The sequence below is a fragment of the Miniopterus natalensis genome, chromosome 11 (assembly GCF_054644295.1).
Source record: "Miniopterus natalensis isolate mMinNat1 chromosome 11, mMinNat1.hap1, whole genome shotgun sequence".
NCBI classification, from domain to species: domain Eukaryota; kingdom Metazoa; phylum Chordata; class Mammalia; order Chiroptera; family Miniopteridae; genus Miniopterus; species Miniopterus natalensis.
The window spans coordinates 72,320,138-72,337,487 of NC_142091.1; the positions used below are offsets into that span (position 1 = coordinate 72,320,138).

Below are 17,350 nucleotides of genomic sequence, written 5' to 3' on the forward strand. Positions count from 1 at the left end.
ACTGTCCTTACAACTGTTCTGTGAGGCCGACATTGCATTCCCATTTTTCTGGAGATGGAGCTGCTTTCTCAAGTCATGCAGGGGGTGACAAGGGGAATATTGGCCTGGCCTGAGTGATGCCAAAGCTCATGTTCTTTCTGCTCCATCACACAGTCCTGGAGACCTGTCTTAGGTTTTTCTGCTCCTACCTCAGTATGGAGATGGGGCTTGAGGGTGGCACGGTGTGGGCATGTCATACCAGCCATTACCAAGCCAGAAGAGTAATGAGAAATGAATTGCTGAATAGCTGCCTTGGGGGCTTTTGAGGTCTCATCTTGACCTTAACCTTGGCCGGACTGAGAAGATCTTTGGCACTGACGTAGGCTCTCCCAGTGGGAGATAGCAGGGCTGGTGGAACAAACACTGGCTCTGCAGCCCAGCCCTTGGGATTGAGTCTTCCCTCTGCCATTTACTCTCTGGGGAACTCCGAATGAGTCACACCAGCCCTTTGAGCCTTGGTTTCCTCATGTGTAAGGGAGGTCATATTTTTTGCCCTGGGAGGTGAACCAGATAATTGTGAAAGCACTTTGCAAGCTGAGTGCATCTCAGCATTGTCTGGAAACCCAAGCAAAAGATGGATGATCTAAAACCTGTGCAGTAGACAGGCTAGTTCTGTGTCCAAATCCCAGCATTGTGAAGACAGTTTGTTTTCTTGTTTGTTGCTTCCTCTGAGAAGTAAGAACTGGGATCTAGCCTGGCTTCCAGCATGGTGCTCAGCCTACAGATAACAAATAGCTGGTGTTGGACGAGTTTATACCTAGAAGAGCAATCCCTGTGAGTTCCTGGTATCTGAACTCTTGCCTCCTGGTTTCTTGAAGTAGGAGTCAAGCAATGTCATTCCTGGGGGAACCGAGGGTAGAATTTATTCTGAGAAACGTTCCCAGCAGCTGTTTTTTCAACTTGCCTTTTCCTGGGACCAATCAGTGTCCACTAAGGTGTGACTGGAGGTAGTAGAACCTCTCTCTGATGAGCTCAGCCATCTTACCAGTGCCTTTGGGGTGCCTCTGGACTCAGCTGGGTGGGTGAGCACCTGCAGATGTGTGTGCTGCTCTGGTTCTTGGGTGTGAGGATGAGAACTGTCATTTATTGAGCATGTGCTATGTTAACCCTCATGGGCTTAACACCTCCAGGTAGGTATTAAGGGCCCCACTCATTAGATGAGGAAATGGGCTGTGTTTTGCCTGAAGACCACAGGGACTGAAGAGCAGAAAGAAGCTTTGGATAAGATCTGTCAGACTCCAGAGCTGGGCTCTTTCCCTGTGTTAGCAGCTTTTTACAGGACAAGAGGGTCCATTTAGGCCTGAGAGAACCCCACACGAGCCTCAGAATGGGATCTACTCTAGCTGCAGTTGTGTGTGGTTTACTGTTGCCACTCTCTGCAAGGACAGCCTGCCTTTGCCCCTCCCTGCTGCCTGTGTGGCTGCAATTTGGCCTTGTTGACCACATGTCAGCATGTCTCTGTCCCCAGGTGAACGCCTTGGGGCCCTTCACTCTGCCCTGTTGCTACTAGGTGCCCAGTGTGCCTGCCACTCATTGGCCTTGGTTGAGCCGCACTTCTGGGGAATGGCTCTGTCCCCTTAACCAGAGTGCCTTCGCCCTAGCTGAAAAAGGGTCCCAGCTCCCAGAGGGGCTGCCCCAGACCAGAGCTTTGTCTCCTGAAGCTGGAAGAGACTGAAAAGGCTTTGAATACTTACACATAGGAACAGCTACCTCAGATGCCATCTCTTCCCTGAAACCTGCCCTGAATCTATCTGAAATGAGTTGTTCCCTTCTTAGGAGGGAATGGGTAAGTGAATGATTCTTAGGCATCTGCCTGGAGCGTGGAGTATTGTCTCGTGCTCTCACAGTGACCCAACAGTCCCACGAGTCAGTACTCTTCCTGACAAGGAAGCTAAGTCTAGTGATGCTCTCAAAGTCTCACGACTAGAACACTCTTGGGTCTTTTGCAGCCCAACAAGTGTATGGCAGCCAGGATTGAAAGTTCCTGCTGCTGAGGCCAGGTCTGTGGATGCAGGGACAGACCCTTCCGTTTCTCAAAGGGAAAGTCAAGCCTTTGGTTGACCACAGCCCTTTAAGCCAACTTTGCTTTTCTCTGTTGCAGAGGAAGTCAAGCAAAGCAAAGGAGAAGAAGCAGAAGAGGTTGGAGGAGCGAGCAGCCATGGATGCCGTCTGTGCCAAAGTGGACGCAGCCAACAGGGTGACTCCCTTCTTCCCAATCCCTCCCTCTGGTGACTTCAACTTGGTTTTTAATTTTACTTCTTTTGGCGCCACCATGTGGCAGAATTGTGTTAAATAAGCCAAGATGAGCCTGGGCGAGTTTCCAGGTGGGCCAGCGATTGGGCCCCATGTGCAGGGAAATGTGGATTCAAATGGAAGTGGCTGCTCCTCTCTGTGGGTCTCCTTACCAGTAGTAGAGGGTCTGGAGATATTTTTATCAGGATTTTGCATTTTGGGGAGGAAACCTCCCTCATAAAATGTGGTATAATTTTCTCATTCATTCCTTCAAACATTTATTGACTGCCCATGAAGTACCAGAGGCTATTCTTGAACCAGGAAGATGCACCCACCTGGTTTCAAGGGGCTGCAGTTAGAGGAGGGGTAGCTGTGAACCTAAGCACCACATGGGCCCGGATTTCAAACTGAACCAGAGAGATTCTGATCATCTTTCCTGCCCCTTCATATCCCATTTTTTCTTGTTCTTTTAGCCCCCTCTGTAAGCAGTCCATGTTTATAAGGATATGGCTCAGGAATGTGATTTTCCGTTTTGGGTTTTGACCAGGTGAGATTAGGTGGGGGCTTCTTAGAAGTACACAGGAGGGTCAAGTGATCTCTCTCCTTTGGGTAGGTGAGTAGTGAGCAGGTTGTATGCCCATAGGCTAGTACTAGTTCTAGGCTAGTAAAGTCTCCTCCTGTCCTGTCAATGAGCTAACTCAACTCTCTTTGGCCCCCTTGCCAAAGCCTCCCTCTTACATGTGATTTCAGAGCTGAGGCAGGTGGAGAGTCCATGTGAGGGGTGCACCTGGTGCAGGAGCTAAGCCTCACAATGTGGGTCTGCCCAGCATCGGACGTCAGGGCAGACGCGCGACTCTGCCAGCGTGTTTGTGCTACTCCTCTTTTCTTTCCCTCCACAGCTGGGAGACCCTTTAGAGGCTTTTCCGGTGTTCAAGAAATATGACCGAAATGGGTGAGTGGTCAGCATCCCTAACCTTCGCCTCTGAGTGTCTTCAGGAACCCACCTTTCCAGAGCAGGTGTCTCAGACTCACAGTTTCCTCTTCTTCATTAGGAAATAGCAGAAACGGCGGCTAGTGCCTGTTGATGTAAAATCCCCCAGTTAGGGTGACGGAGGAGTCCACAAATGAGCAGAGGTTGCATGGTCTCAGACTGACGTCCCTAGACCTTGTTATTCTCTCCGGACAATGAATCACAGAGCTAAAACTCTTAAAAATCATCTAGGCTGACTCATACAGGGGGAAACAGGCTCGGAGGACTTGAATGAGATTTCTGAGTTTACAGTTTCTCTCTGGCAGCCGCAGGGGCTTTTAATTCCAATCCAGTGCTCTTTCTCCCGAGTGTATAGTATAATTGTTAAAAGCCACTTACTGTCTTTGTGACCCTGGACAAATTACTTAACCTCTTTGTGCCTCAATTTTCTAATAAGAAATGGGTCTAACAGTAGTATCTTCCTAATGCAGTCATCAGGAGGATTAGATGTAAAGCATTAGTGCCTGGAGCACACTAAAAGCTAGATCAGTGTTAGCTGTTACTACTACTGTTATTACTGATCCAATTTACTGTGGGATCTGCATAAAACCCCTCCCCTTTCGGTCCTCTTGGTTTATAAAATAGAAAGCCTAATCTGTTTTACCAGAGATGCGTTGGCTGGGGGGGAAATGGGGGTTATGGTTTTAGAGAATCACAGCTGTGGGTTTGAATCATAACTGTGCCTCTTATTAACTGTACTTAGACAAGTCAGTCATACTCTGAAAGCCTCATTTTTTAATCTCTTAAATGGAGTGAAGATGCCAAACTTGCAGTTGTTTTAAGGAGGAAAGAATGTATCTAGCTCTGTAAATAGCAGCTGGTATGAGTAGTTTAATGAACAAGATAGACAAATGTAAATATATGAAGTATGAAGCAAAGACTAGTAGGAAGCACTATATTTGCCTTTCATAGCTGTGTCTGAATTTCATCATATCACATTAGTTTATTCATTCTTCTCTCTGCCTGTGATCAGATGCAGTACAGTTCCTGAGGTTGCTTTAATTCAGCTTCTGGGGAGGCCTTTGACATAGTTTAGAGATCTCTTCCTGTGATAGTTCTTAATGTTCCATATTCCACATTCCCACTGACTTCCAGAAATATGGAACAGCTCGGAGGCAGTCATTGCCAGCCAACGCCGGGCTCCTTCAGTGCCTGGAATTTTGTGTGTTTGTGTGGCTGTGATCCTACTTTCATGAACTTAAAGAACTCAGAGTAGCAGAGAATTTATACATGTGAACCGCCCTTTGGAAAATACACAGCTGAGACAGATGCAGTGCTGTGTTTGGGCATTTCTGACTACTACATGTTCACTATTTACAAAGAAAGGAAGACTCTCGAGTTAGGAAGTTTCAAATTTACAAGCCTGAGCACATGTGCAGCTCACATGGTGCACCACTCAGCATAGGTGAGGTGGGAACATCCTCTGAGGGGTTGTGTCAAAGGTCACTGAAAGATACTGGTATGGGAGCTCCATAAGGACTTGAAGTTGCTGACTTCAGTCCCTTCAGAATGTGGCACTACCTAGAGAATGTGAGTTACCAGTTTGGCCGAGGTATTGAACTATGATTTACTTGTTTCATGTAGAAGTAAATGGCAGATTGTGATACCTAATGACTACAGCACTTGTTAGTTTAGGAAAACAGTGTGGGATTAGACCTGTTCTGCTCTGATCAGCTGAGAGCACCTGTGTTGTCCTCAGACGAGGTGGCAGGCAGCACCCGGGGGGGGGGGGGGGGGGGGGGAGGGGGGGTGTCAGCCGTAGTCTTCTTAGAGGGGCTGGAGGTCACCCAGATGCTTTCAAAGGAGAGTGGTAGATAAGAAGGAAGAGCTCCCAGGGGAGTCCAGTGAGGAGTCTGTTCAGGGTGAAGGCAACAGGAAATACGCCTGAGGGCAGGAGCTAAGGGAACAGAGAAGACTCAAGTGTTTGTAACAAAGTACAGAAGACAGGGTGGAGGGAGCAAAGAGGCAGCAGAGAGGGACAGAAGTTTATAACGAGCGAGTCTGATAAGGGCCCTGCAGGGAAGGCAGGAAATGGCACTTGTGGTCAGGTGGTGCGCCTGTGATGACAGTTGTTAATCTTGGCCCAAAAGGCTTAGGTCCTTAACAGGCATCTTTTGTAGTCATGTCCAGGGAGGCAAGGCAAGGCTTGGCAATTCTGTGTAGATTAACAGACCAGGCACCCTTTTTGTTAGGCTTTCTGGGCAGTGGGGCAGCACTGGGCTGGAGCCAGCTTCAAATACTTCCTTTTCTTCTCAGGTTAAACGTCTCCATTGAATGTAAGCGAGTGTCTGGACTGGAGCCAACCACCGTGGACTGGGCCTTTGACCTGACCAAAACCAACATGCAAACCATGTGAGCACGCCCTTACCTCAGGGTCTCTTCTCCAGGCTGGCTTTCCTCTCCCATGGTTCCGGTCCTGACTGCCCCCCACTTCCCCAGGTATGAGCAAAGCGAGTGGGGCTGGAAGGACCGAGAAAAACGGGAGGAAATGACAGATGACCGAGCCTGGTACCTCATCGCTTGGGAAAACAGTTCCGTCCCCGTTGCTTTTTCTCACTTCCGGTTTGACGTGGAGTGTGGGGATGAAGTCCTGTACTGGTAGGAGCTCGGCTTGCGGTGCGGTGTGGGGAGGAGACCCTGGTGTTGCCCTGGGCACTCCAGCTGGGTGGCACAGTCCACTGTGCCTGTCAGTCTGTGGGCTGCCAGGGGCCACAGGCTCCTCTGACGGGCCCTGCAGCCCCTTCATGCTCATGTCTCTGCTTTCTCCACCAGCTATGAAGTGCAGTTGGAAAGCAAGGTGCGGCGGAAAGGCCTGGGGAAGTTCCTCATACAGATTCTGCAGCTCATGGCCAATAGGTAAGGGCCACTGCATGTGTCACACAATTGGAAGGAGCTGCCTGACTTGTCTGCTGTTCTGTGTGACTCCGTGGAGGACAAGGCTCACGGGAATGTTTCAGAAGAAAGGCATCTAGAACCCTCTCAGCAAGATATTCCCTGTCCTGCTGTGACCCCAGATTTTGTACATGCACCTCAGTGCACAATGGGGATGCAGAGAGGAAGTGGAGAAGCTGGTCAGGTGGGGGTGGGGGCGACTGCCCGTACAGTCTCATCAGCCCCTGTCAGGGAAGCCCCAGGCAGAGGCTGGACTCAGGGCTCAGAAGTGCTTCTGAGGGGCAGGCAGAGGCCCGGGAGAGAAAGCATGACTTAGCATCTGTCTCTTTCTACAAGGTATTCTCTCTGCTTTCTTCTAGCACACAGATGAAGAAGGTTATGTTAACCGTATTTAAGCACAATCATGGCGCCTACCAGTTCTTCAGAGAAGCGCTGCAGTAAGGAGCTGGGCCCTGGTGTGGGACTTTCCACCACACTGCCTTTTTCCTGGTCCTGGCCCCCATTCATCCTGATGCCTGAGCTCCTGTCCAGTGGTCATGAGGGTTGGGGGTTGGTGGATGACCTGGGGGTGTCCTCTGGCTTGATTTCCTGCCCTCTTCCTGCCCCCTCACTCCTAGGGGTCTCATGAGTATGGCTGGTGGAAAAGTTCTTGGGCCAGGGAGGAAGGCAGTCAGCTCCCTGCAACCAACCCTTTCCTCCTGCCTCCTTGCAGATTTGAAATCGATGATTCTTCCCCCAGCATGTCTGGTTGCTGTGGGGAGGACTGCTCCTACGAAATCCTGAGCCGGAGGACCAAGTTTGGGGACAGTCAGCATTCCCATGCGGGTGGGCACTGTGGTGGCTGTTGCCACTGAACTCCCAAGCCAGAACACTCTCTCCAAGGCCTGCCCTCTCCCCTGGTCTCATGCCACTTGCCAGGTGCCCTCAGAGCTGTGGCCTCCTCAGCCCTGCATGTGCCAGGCTGCGCCCTGAGAGCACAGAACCCTGGGAAGGAGTAGTCTGAGCTGCTCCTCCTCCTCTCTCCTAGAGAAACAGAGTGCCAGGAGGGAGCAGAGAGGAGAGGATGCTGAGGGATGAGCTGGTGGGGGCTGGGCATGAAGTCATCCTTGCATGGAGGCTGCCTTCTCACTCCACTCTTGTGCCCTTGAGTGTAAGATTCCCTGACTTCTCTGTAGCTGGGTTCCTGGACCCCCCCAACACACACACATACTTGGACAAATGGAGTGTTATACCCACCTTTATGGAAGTCCTGGAGCCTTGGGTCAGGGTTTGGCTGATCCTCAAAGAGAAATGGACTTGGTGTAAGGTCTGGGCTTAGAGAGGCTTCAGAGAGACTCCTGCTTCGTGCACGGAGTGCTCTGGTGGAGACTGGGAAGGTCTGTGCTGCAGCACAGGGAAGCACGGGAGCTCTTTCTAGCTGTGCTCATGCATCTGCAGTTAGAGTGGAGTCGTCCCAGGGGACCAGCCGACTCCAGGAGGAAGCTGCCTCCCTCTCTCCATCGCTGCCAGCGAGAGGGGCTGAGAGGACCAGGAAGAAGTTGCCGAGTGGGACCGACATTGCTTCTTTGGGCTTTTGGACTTTGCTGCATTTTGGACTTTGCTGCATTCTAAGCTTAATCTCTTGATCTTATGGCAGTGGCTCCAGTTTTTAATTCATAGGAAAAAGCCAGAGGTCCTGCCTGTCTTTCCATTGCCCCTCACTACTCTTTCTCCCCCTGCCTCTCACCCCCACCCCAGATACCTCTGTTCTTACTCTCCAGGGGGGGAATAACAGCAGGGAGCCCCTTGTCTTCTCCCACGAGGACCTCTCGTTCCTGGCATAGTCAGTGCCCTTTCCTCTCATATCTCGGTGCTGATAGCTCTCTGCAGGTGGGGCATCCCTCCCTCTTCAGAGAGCCCCCAGCCAGCAGCAGGCCCTCTGCCTGCGCTCCCCAGCCTCTCCCCTCGCTGCCTCAGTGAGGCACTAGTGTCACTGCCCTGGCCAGCAGCTCAGGCTGCAGCAGGGCCCGGGGCCGCCTAGGTGGCCACATCAGCTGCTTTCCTCTCTCTGGGATCACCCTGCGGCAGCGGCTGGAGCTGGGGAGGAGAAGGCCTTCCTCTTCTCACAGGATAGAGGGTGTGGGGTCAGAGCTTACACTTGCCCTAATCTCTAGGCCTTGTTCCCCCTCCAGGGAAAAAATGACCAAATCATTATCCAGGAAAAAGCACCTAATGCCTCCCTTAGACATCCTTGAGCTCTGCTTTAGGGAGTGTCTTAAAGCTCTAGCCTTTGTGAAGTCGCTGTCCTGGAGGTCTGTGGGTCCTCCTGACCTCAGAGGCTGCTCGCAGCCCACCCTCTGCCCTGACTCGGGTGTCTTTGCTGACAGATCTCCCCGGAGCTGTTCTTGCTTCTCCCCCAGCTCCCTGCCTGTGCGGGGGTCTGTGCACACAGCCTCCTTCACCCAGCCCAGCCCCGCTGAGCACTCCTCAATGCTCTTAACCCTGCCAGCTGTGAGATGGGTCACTCCCTTGGAGAGGGCCCTGTGGCTTTACACTGGAATAAGCCCACCCATGTCCTTGTCCTGTTGGCTCGGGGGATTTTACCCGAGGGAGAGAGTTTCAGTTTCTGGGAGGACATTGGTGGGCTTCCAAGAATCATGGAATGACAGAGCATGTTTAGGAAGAGTTTCCTCTAATCCCTGTCCCTCAAAGGACACAGAATGATAACTATTTATTGTCTTAGATCATGGATTTCTGATACCTCCCACTCAAGGGGACCAAAAGGAACCCCCAGTGTAAATCCCACATAAGGTGAGTTCAGTGTATGTTGTCTTTCCAATCATTGGACACCTGGCACCGAATCCATTTGGGGTGCTTGGTGCCATTCCCTGCTGGTCCAGCCTCTGCTGGCCACTTCCCGAAGGGCTGCCCTGGAGGTCGGGGCAGGGGCGGGCGAGGCACTGCCTGAGACTAGCAGGGCACTCTTGTCAGTGTTGAGCCCGTTCGGTTCTCACCCGCAGTCTTTCTCCACTTCCCAGGTCTTGGTTATGAGAAGCATAGCAGGCCTTTACTGGGCTTTTTTGTTTATCGTTCATTTGGGGCACATTAAGATACTTTTTAAGATTTTTCTTTTAGTTGTATTCACTCTATTTCAGGTTATTTTTGTTGATGTCAAATGTGCATATGAATGTGTATGGTTTTTAACCCTTTCTGGGTTTTTTAGAGGAAACTTTGAAGATAAACTCCTCCTTGATATATATTTTTTCTTTAGCAACTTGTTATCACTGGAATCAAAGGGGAAAAGTGACCTCTTTTTGCATTGGTTGTATTTGTATGTCACAAATAAAAGATACTTTGTTCAGCTGCTGGGATAGTGCCAGATGCTGGGGTGCCATGGACAGTGTGGGCTTGGGGACACCCTGGATCTTCACACTGCCCCAGAGTTGGGTCTATACCTTGGGGGGCATGTAGCTGTGATGGCCCCACATCCCTTCCTGTAAAAGAAGCTTCAGGTGAAACCTTCTTCCCTGAGAAACCTCTGGGTGTCTGGTGAGCAGCCAGAGTTAGGAACTGAGACCGAATGCCTGTGTTTTTCCCACTTCCCAGAAGCCCTGGTAGAGGTCATTCCGGAGAGAGCCCTGAGCCAGGCGTTGTGATACCTGACATCTGTGGCTGAACATAAATTCCAGTATACTGTGTGGGAGTTGAATAGATGAGAGTGTCAGTGTTTCCTCCCTTTTACTTTATTGGGTTACTCAGAATATTCTTTGTGTCCTGAAAGGATTCCAACCCCCTCTTTCCTCCACTCACAAAAGGCAAAGGCTCAAAGGAAGGGTAACTCATGTCAGGCCTGACAGGGCAGAAAAGTTATGAGCTGGGGGAGGCTCCGGCCAGCCCCTCAAGCGTGACAGATGGAGCCATGCGGCTTCTCTCCCAGGCGGGACTCCTGCCAGCCCTGGCCCAGGGTGAGCTGGGAGGAGAGGCAGGAAGTGGGCCCGGAGGTAGGGCTCAGAAGCACTTCCTGTGGATACTGAAGGGGCTGGCCTGTCACCCTCCTGCGTGGTGATCACATCTGCTGGAAGGTAGAGAGGGAGGCCAGGATGGAACTCCCCGTGGAGTGTTTGTGCTCTGGGGGGTCAGTTATCTGGGGAAATGGCAGGGTGCCAGCATGTTGTGGCCTTGGCCTTGTGGGCAGGGACACACCCAGGGGATGGTTTGTGCACTGTCTTATCTTTGAGGCACAAAGAAAGGTGTCTTGGTCCTTGAACATTTCACTGGCTCATCATACAACAGATTTCTTGTGACAAAAAGCTCCTTGTTCCTTGAAGGCTGTTTTCATCGCAGGCAGGAATTCCTTGGAATGACCATTCCCTTGCTGCAGGGTAAAAGCCAAGGTTGGAAAGGGTGGGGCCCTTCCCTCAACTGCGCCCTTCACCCTCCTAAGTGGCCAGGGCCCCTTAGGTCCTCCACAGCGGCTGCGTTCGACCTCTGCCTCCACCCTTGCCTCCAGCTGCAGCTCAGGCTTCTTTGCTCAAGGGGCACTTGCCTAAATGCCACACCTTCAGCAAGAGGTAGAGCAGGAGGCACAGTTGCTGGATGAGTGGTCAAAGCCTGAGCGGTTTCCCCAGTGGAAGGAGCCTGGCACCGAACGGTTTGACTGCCAGGCTTTGGGGGCGGTCCGGTCACACAGGGCAGCGTTACTCTAGCTCCCTGTGCTTCCTCTCTGAGGGCAACAGAGGCGGCTCCTCGGCGACCTGAGGACAACGGTCTGGATAGGTGGGAAGGTGCTGGGAGGAGCCTCGTGGGCTGGACAGCAGAAGCAAACATGTTGCTACTTGGCTGTGACAGGGAGGAAACTGGCATTTAGTGAGCCCGATAGGCAAGTGACATCTCACGCTCAGCGCTCGCGTGTGCTGGGCGCTGTGGAATGTTTGCTCGTATTAATCCTTCTGTGCCATGCAGGGGCTGCCAAGAAAGGTGGGGGGAGTTGAGGCTAATATGGAGGAGCGGCTGCCTCGTGAGGCTTACCCATAAAGGAGGGTTGGAAGAGGGGCTGGGGGCAGGGGACGCGCCTGTCGCCAGTGGTGACAACCTGCCTGTGCAGCTAGCTCATAGTTCTCCAGAGAGGAGGCGGCAGCTGTAGCCAGCTCGTGTTCAGAGTGCAGGGCCAGGTACCCCAGCTTTTCCTTGATGTACCTGCATGATCTCCACTCAGCTGAATGGGGGAGGAAAGGGTGATAAATGGACAGAGAGGCAGGCTGTGCCCCAGCCCCCTGCTGGCTGCCCTGGTGATGATGCCATGCTCCACAGGGCACAGGAGTGTCAGGATCCATGCTTGCTGGGCACACCCCCACATATGAGTCCTTCTGACCCATGCCCACCATGACACCCTCAGGGGAGACAGGAAGGGGAGGCCTTGGGTGTGCTTGGGAGGTGGTCCCACCTAGCAGCCCCGCCCCTTTGGGTCTCAGTTTACCCTTCTGTTCCATGGGGGCTGGTGTGGAGGGGAGTGGCAGCACAGGGACTCAGAGATCTGACTGTCAGCTTCAGGGAGCTGAGGATGGGTCCTCCCTCCCCAGTGAGCCGGCGTTTGCTAAGCCTGAGTTGTGACACGAGTGAGGTGATCTAGCCCTCGTCACACATGGCACTGGCTGTGGGTCACAGGCTGGAAGCGGTTAACCACCACCTGGCAGGCTGTGGGCAGGCATCCCCCCCAGCCCACATCCTCCCTGTGCCCTGGCCACCTGCCTTTCCAGCCATCTGCAGGGCCACAGGACCCCTGGGGCTCTTCCAGCCAGGATAGCAGGACAGCCACATCCCACTGGGGCGAGCAACACCCCCCAGCCCCTCCCTCTGCGCCTCTTCCATGTCACTGCCTGACAGTTGCATCAGGGTCCACCCCCTGGGCTTTGGGAGCCTGGGGACAGCTGTACTCCAGGAAGATCGGACGCTCCCTCTAGGATCCTACATCATCCCAGTCCCACTTCCACCCCAGGGGTTCCTTGCTTCTTGCTGGGGACATCCCAGACCAGTGCTGGCTCAGTTTCCCAAACCGGCCCTTTTCTTCCATGATGCCGACCCCTCCTGCCCCTTTCTCTTGCTGGACTTTGCAGGAATTTCCCCATTTTTCAGATGGTGGAGCTGAGGTAAGGGAGGTAACCCAGCAAATCAGTGTTGGGCCTGCAGCCCGTCCTCACTCCCACTCCCCCTACCCCACCCACCCCCGCCCCTCTCAAACCCTCCTCCTTTGGACACTGGGCCCTCCCTGAGACTCTACTAGGGCCCCTGCCCCTGCTCCCACCCCAGGAAGTCCCCCCTGGCCCAAAGAGAAGCCGCAGCTGCCCTGAGAGCACTAGGTGGGCTCCTTCACCCTGCAGCCTTCCCCCTGGCCAGCCCCAGGGCTCAGTGCCTGGCACCCACTTGATATGTCAGGAGAGTCCTGGCCAGGTGGGGAGACTGGAGACCCCTATCTCAAGTTTGTACCAGCTTTGTGTCAGATGCTCTGGGAGGTGGCAAACTCCAGAAAATGTGTGTGGGGGGGTGCTGATGGATTTCTACCTGCTGGCCCCACAGGGCTTGGGTTCAGCCCCCTCCCTAGGACTCACGAGCTCCATATTTGGCCAGCAGTTGCTGGGCCAGAGCCTTAAGTGGACAGTGCCAGGCCTGAGTTATGAGGGCACCCGTGTATGGCCTGTGGGCCTGTGAGCCTGGGGCCCAGCTCTGGGTTGGGGCACCTGGGATCTTTCCAGCCCATGTATGACCATCAGGACCTCGGTGCCAAGATTGTGAAGCCAGTCTTAGGAGTAGGGACCAGCTCCCCTACCTATTCCTAAGGCTTGATATCTGTTCCTACTGCCCCACTCAGGAAATGGAGGGTGGGGGGACAGCTTGGGCCTTTGGGTCAGAATCAGGACCCAGGCTGAGACCTCTAGGCTTCCCCCTGTTGCAGGGAGAGACTCCCAGCTGTCCAAGTGTGGTGGGCAGCCCCAGGGTGGGACAGAGCAGAGCAGTTGTCAGGGTGTTAGAGGAGACCCCTGCCCTGTGGAAACCTGGTCAAGGTCCCTGCCTCCCAGGGAGTTGGTCACCCCTGGGGCAAACCTCCCTCATTGGACCAGAGAACCCCACTCTTCTTGCTTGCTTACCCTAGTGCTGTAAGAAGTGCCCGATGTGCAATCTCGGAAAAATGCAGGAAAAAAGACCAAAGTTTTCCACCACCATCTAGACACCACCACTGTCGTGTTCGTGTGTCCTCCCAGCCTTTTATCTGTGCACAGCTATTTCTCTAGATAGTTTCTTGGCTTTAGAAAAACAAGATCACATCACACATTGTTTTCCTTGCTTTTTTTCTTGTCTTCCTTAAAACTTTTTTTAACTGAAGTATAACAGGCACAGAGAAATGTGCACAAGTTGTGAATGTCCAGCCACTCCTGATGGAATTATCACAGAGTGAGCACATTTGTGTAACCCAGCGCCCCATCATGCCTCTCCGGGTCCCTATGCCTGCCTTCCCACTTCCCCCAGGATCCCTGCTACCTGTCACCCCCCCCCCCCTTAGTCCTGCCTGCTACCCTTTATATAAATAGGACCACAGTCTGCTCTTATGTGTCTGGCCTTTTCTACTCAATGCTATGTCTGTGGGAACCATTCTTGCTGTAGCTGTAGTTTGTTTTCACTGCCATACAGTGTTTGCCTGCAGAAAACACCACAGGGTGCCCTACGCTATTGTGAAAGGCCTGTCCCTGCTGTTTGGGAGGAGTGGGCTGCTGGGGGTCTGGGGGTAGAGCAGAGACATTAGTATTAGTTCGATAGACCTAGGTGTAAACCCTTGGCAATTGTAGACTCAGCCGTGGTGCTTAACCTCTGCCGGCCTCTTTCCTCCTCTCTGATGGGGTTTCTGAGAGAAGCCCATGGCAGGGGCCATGCGGAAAGCCCTGGGACAGTGCTGATGTGCCTGTTCCACAAACGTTGACTCCTTTTCCTCCAGCCTCTGGCGAAGGAGATGAACGTGCATTTCCCCAGAGAGTAACCCAGGAAACCACAGAAAGGCGGTTCCTTCCTTGAGGACCTCTGGGCTGCTTGCCTGGCTGTGCTCTAATCTGGGCATTATTACTTTGTTCACAGGACAAAGCCCAGTAGGGCAGCTGGGAGGTCCCTGCCCCTTCTCCTAGAGGCTGGCAGCTGGGGCCTGGGCCTCCTAGCCCTGAGCCCCTAGGCTGTGCCCTTTGAGACAGGAAAGGGAGATTTAGAAGCATCTGTCCTGGGCTGTTTGCCAGAGCCCCGGGCAGGGTGAGGGCAAAGAGCTGGTACCTGGGGGTGGGGCTGGGCTGAGACTGGTGGACATTACCAATAGGGAGATGGGGGAGGGGTGAAGGGGGGCCCTGGGTAGCTCAGGGCCTGGGAGCCCATTCCTCCAGAGGAGGCTCAGGCACAACCCGCCCTTAGGGGCACTCACTCTGGGTCCATCGCCACCTTTCTGCGAGCCCCCCTCCCGATGCCCACGGGGCTGAGTTTTCTCCAAAGGTCCTGATTTTTCAGTCCCTTGCCACCTCACCTCATGCCACCCCCTACCGCAGCCTTTGATCTTATTGCCCACAATATCACAGCTGGAACTTCTGGAAACTCTCCTCCATAGCAGCATGTGTGATGGTTAAATGTATGGGTTTGGAGCGGGTAGACCTGCCCTGGAATCCTGTCTAGGCAGCCTCGTAGCTGCATGATCTTCAGTAGGTCAGTCAGCCAGTTCTCCAGGCTTTTTTCCTCCTTTGTAAAAAAATTTGAAATAATAGCATCTCCTTGTTGTGAAGATAAGATGGGATTGCACAGGTAAGGCCTGTGTGATTTGGTTAGATTTATGTTTAAAAAGAAGGAAGATAGAGGGAGGAAAGGAAGGAGGCAGGCAGGAAGGTCAGCTGCCGCCGCCTGGATACGGGAATTAGGGGTAACAGCAAGGAGAGTTCAGTCAGGAGGTTAGTGTCAGCCGGAAACAATGGGGGCCTGGCGGACGGTGGGGGTTTCTCCAGAGAGAGATTTGAGTACTGTACGAATAGAGGGAGGAGTCAAGACTGCCGCGGGGCCCTGGCCGCTGTGGCTCAGTTGGTGGGGTGTCCTCACTGCAGGAGGGGCTCGATCCCAGTTGGGGGCGTGCAGGAGGCAGCCGATCAATGACTCTCATCATTGATGTTTTTCTCTCTCCCTTCCTCTCTCTCTGAAATCAATAAAGACATATTTTAAAACTAAACAAACAAATAATTTTAAATATCTCAAAAAAAAAAAAAAGGGCCGCCTAGGTTTCTGACTTAATGTGATAGGGTGACCACAGATTTCACTCACGAAGACAGGCCGCTTTGGAGGCGGGGCATAACCGCTAGGGACACCCTCCTTGCCCCGCCCACCAGCGGTAGGAATGGCGTCGATTGGCTGTTTCGAGGAACGCGCCCAAAACTGACCAGGGCGGGAGGCGTAGCCTTTCGTCATTTCCGGAATATTTCCGGGACTGCTTTTCCCGGCCTCCCCAGCTCCGGAAGTTCCGGGCCGCCATTTTGACTTCCCGACCTTGGGCTCTGACTGGTAGTCTACAATCCGTTCTGTGCGGTCATGTCTGCGCTGACGCCGCTGCTGCTGAGGGGCCTAACTAGCCCGGCCCGGCGGCTCTTGGTGCCGCGCGCCCAGGTCCATTCCAAGCCTCCGCGGGAGCAGCTCGGGACCATGGTGAGGAGCGGCCCGACCGGGAGTCCCGCGGCGGGTTCGGAGCGGCCGGGTCCGGCGCACTGGACCTCGCGGCCCGCAGCGCAGCGGGGAGCTGCACTGTTGGTTTGGGCGTGTCTGGAGGGCGCAGGGGACAGTGCCCGGGCCACCGTCGTTCAGCCAGCCTCAGGGTCTTGGGTCACAGCCTGTCAGTCGGTTCATTGGGGTGCTTGACGACTGTCAGCGACTATAGTAATTGCTACCGCTGTTAATTATTACGGAAGGGAGGGGGGAACAGGAGGACCCCAACAGGTGTTTGTAATTCCCAGAAGTGTGGGAGGGTTTAACCCTTAATGACAGCTTCCTCCTGTCTGGCGCAGTTATACATTGCCTCGATGGCAGAGCCGGCCTTGAATGCATGTCTTCAGAATCCAGGTTAGCAGGCCTGTTGTTAAGAGCAGAGCCGGGAGATCGCTGCGATTGAGGAGATAACAGTGATAATTGCAGCTGACATCCGCTGAGTGCCCTCTGTGTGCCAGGCACTGTGCGAAGACTGCTGTGCTGGTCTCATTCAGCCCTCCCTGTGACCCCGAGGGGAAAGGCCATTGTCTCCATTTCATGGTTGAGGGAACTGAAATTTTAGGACTTGTCAAAAGTCACACCCTTCAGTGGCAAAGAAGAAATTTGAACTCAAGTGTGACTCCAAGTTTTGCTGTGATCTTAGCTATAGAGAATGTGGAAATGGCTGTAAAAAGCCTTTTATCCCTAGCCCCGAAGTTTGCATAGCAGTCCTGGAAAGGAGGTGGTGGTGGGGGTTTAAGGCAAGGAAGGGAAGGTGCATTTTTACAGTTAATCAGCCCATGCAAGGTTCCTGGGTCCCAGCAGACCAGATGTAAACAGGTTTGATTCTTTGTTCCTGTCCCTTCACTTTATAATTGATGGTGAATTTCTCCAAGGATCCTAACCCAGGCTGGCCCCCGCTGCCACATCCGACCCTTTACTTCAAGGCCCGGAGTGGGCCTTGAATCTGCTGTGTTCTTCCTCCGGAACCTGAATTTTCACTCTGAGCGGTGCTTTCGGCTGCCTGGGAAGGCTGCTCAGACAGCCAGAGAGAAGCCTAGCTATTCCTTACTCAGGGGCTTCCTTCTTTCTTGTGCTCTGTATAGGATATCGCCATTGGGCTCACCTCCTGCTTCCTGTGTATCCTCCTGCCCGCCGGCTGGGTCTTGTCTCACCTGGAGAGCTACAAGAAGCGGGAGTGAAGGGGGCTGTCCTCTCCCTCACCCTGTGACCTGACCGCCCCCGCCTGCCCTGATCATGTCTGCTGCATTCCTGGCCAGCCTCCCCTGGATCGTGTCCTTCAGTTACAGTGACCTCTTCTGCAACATGACCTCTTGATTTCTCCATTGTGATATCCTGGGACCACATATTTCGGTTTATAAGGCCCTGCTTGGTAGAACCCACCTTGTAACAATAAAATTTATTTACATCTTG

The 17,350-nt window shown here is 53.2% G+C and overlaps 2 protein-coding genes across 3 annotated transcripts; both read left to right on the top strand.

Annotated features, from left to right (window-relative positions):
* The first annotated feature begins 1,548 nt into the window (after nucleotides 1-1,548).
* Nucleotides 1,549-9,536, top strand: NAA40 (N-alpha-acetyltransferase 40, NatD catalytic subunit). 2 transcript variants are annotated; one of them, XM_087821943.1, is made up of 8 exons: nucleotides 1,549-2,236; nucleotides 3,171-3,223; nucleotides 5,558-5,653; nucleotides 5,741-5,899; nucleotides 6,074-6,157; nucleotides 6,553-6,630; nucleotides 6,906-7,018; nucleotides 8,916-9,536. In XM_087821943.1, exons 1-8 carry the CDS (start codon nucleotides 2,048-2,050, stop codon nucleotides 8,969-8,971), a joined length of 828 nt encoding a protein of 275 aa, XP_087678069.1. In that variant the 5' UTR covers nucleotides 1,549-2,047; the 3' UTR covers nucleotides 8,972-9,536. The 2 variants fall into 2 exon arrangements, with proteins under 2 accessions (XP_087678069.1, XP_016071856.1); XM_016216370.2 differs by having other exon boundaries at nucleotides 1,556-2,236; nucleotides 6,906-9,536.
* A 6,129-nt stretch (nucleotides 9,537-15,665) lies between these two features.
* Nucleotides 15,666-17,350, top strand: COX8A (cytochrome c oxidase subunit 8A). The gene is made up of 2 exons (XM_016216372.2): nucleotides 15,666-15,880; nucleotides 17,023-17,350. Exons 1-2 carry the CDS (start codon nucleotides 15,767-15,769, stop codon nucleotides 17,116-17,118), a joined length of 210 nt encoding a protein of 69 aa, XP_016071858.1. The 5' UTR covers nucleotides 15,666-15,766; the 3' UTR covers nucleotides 17,119-17,350.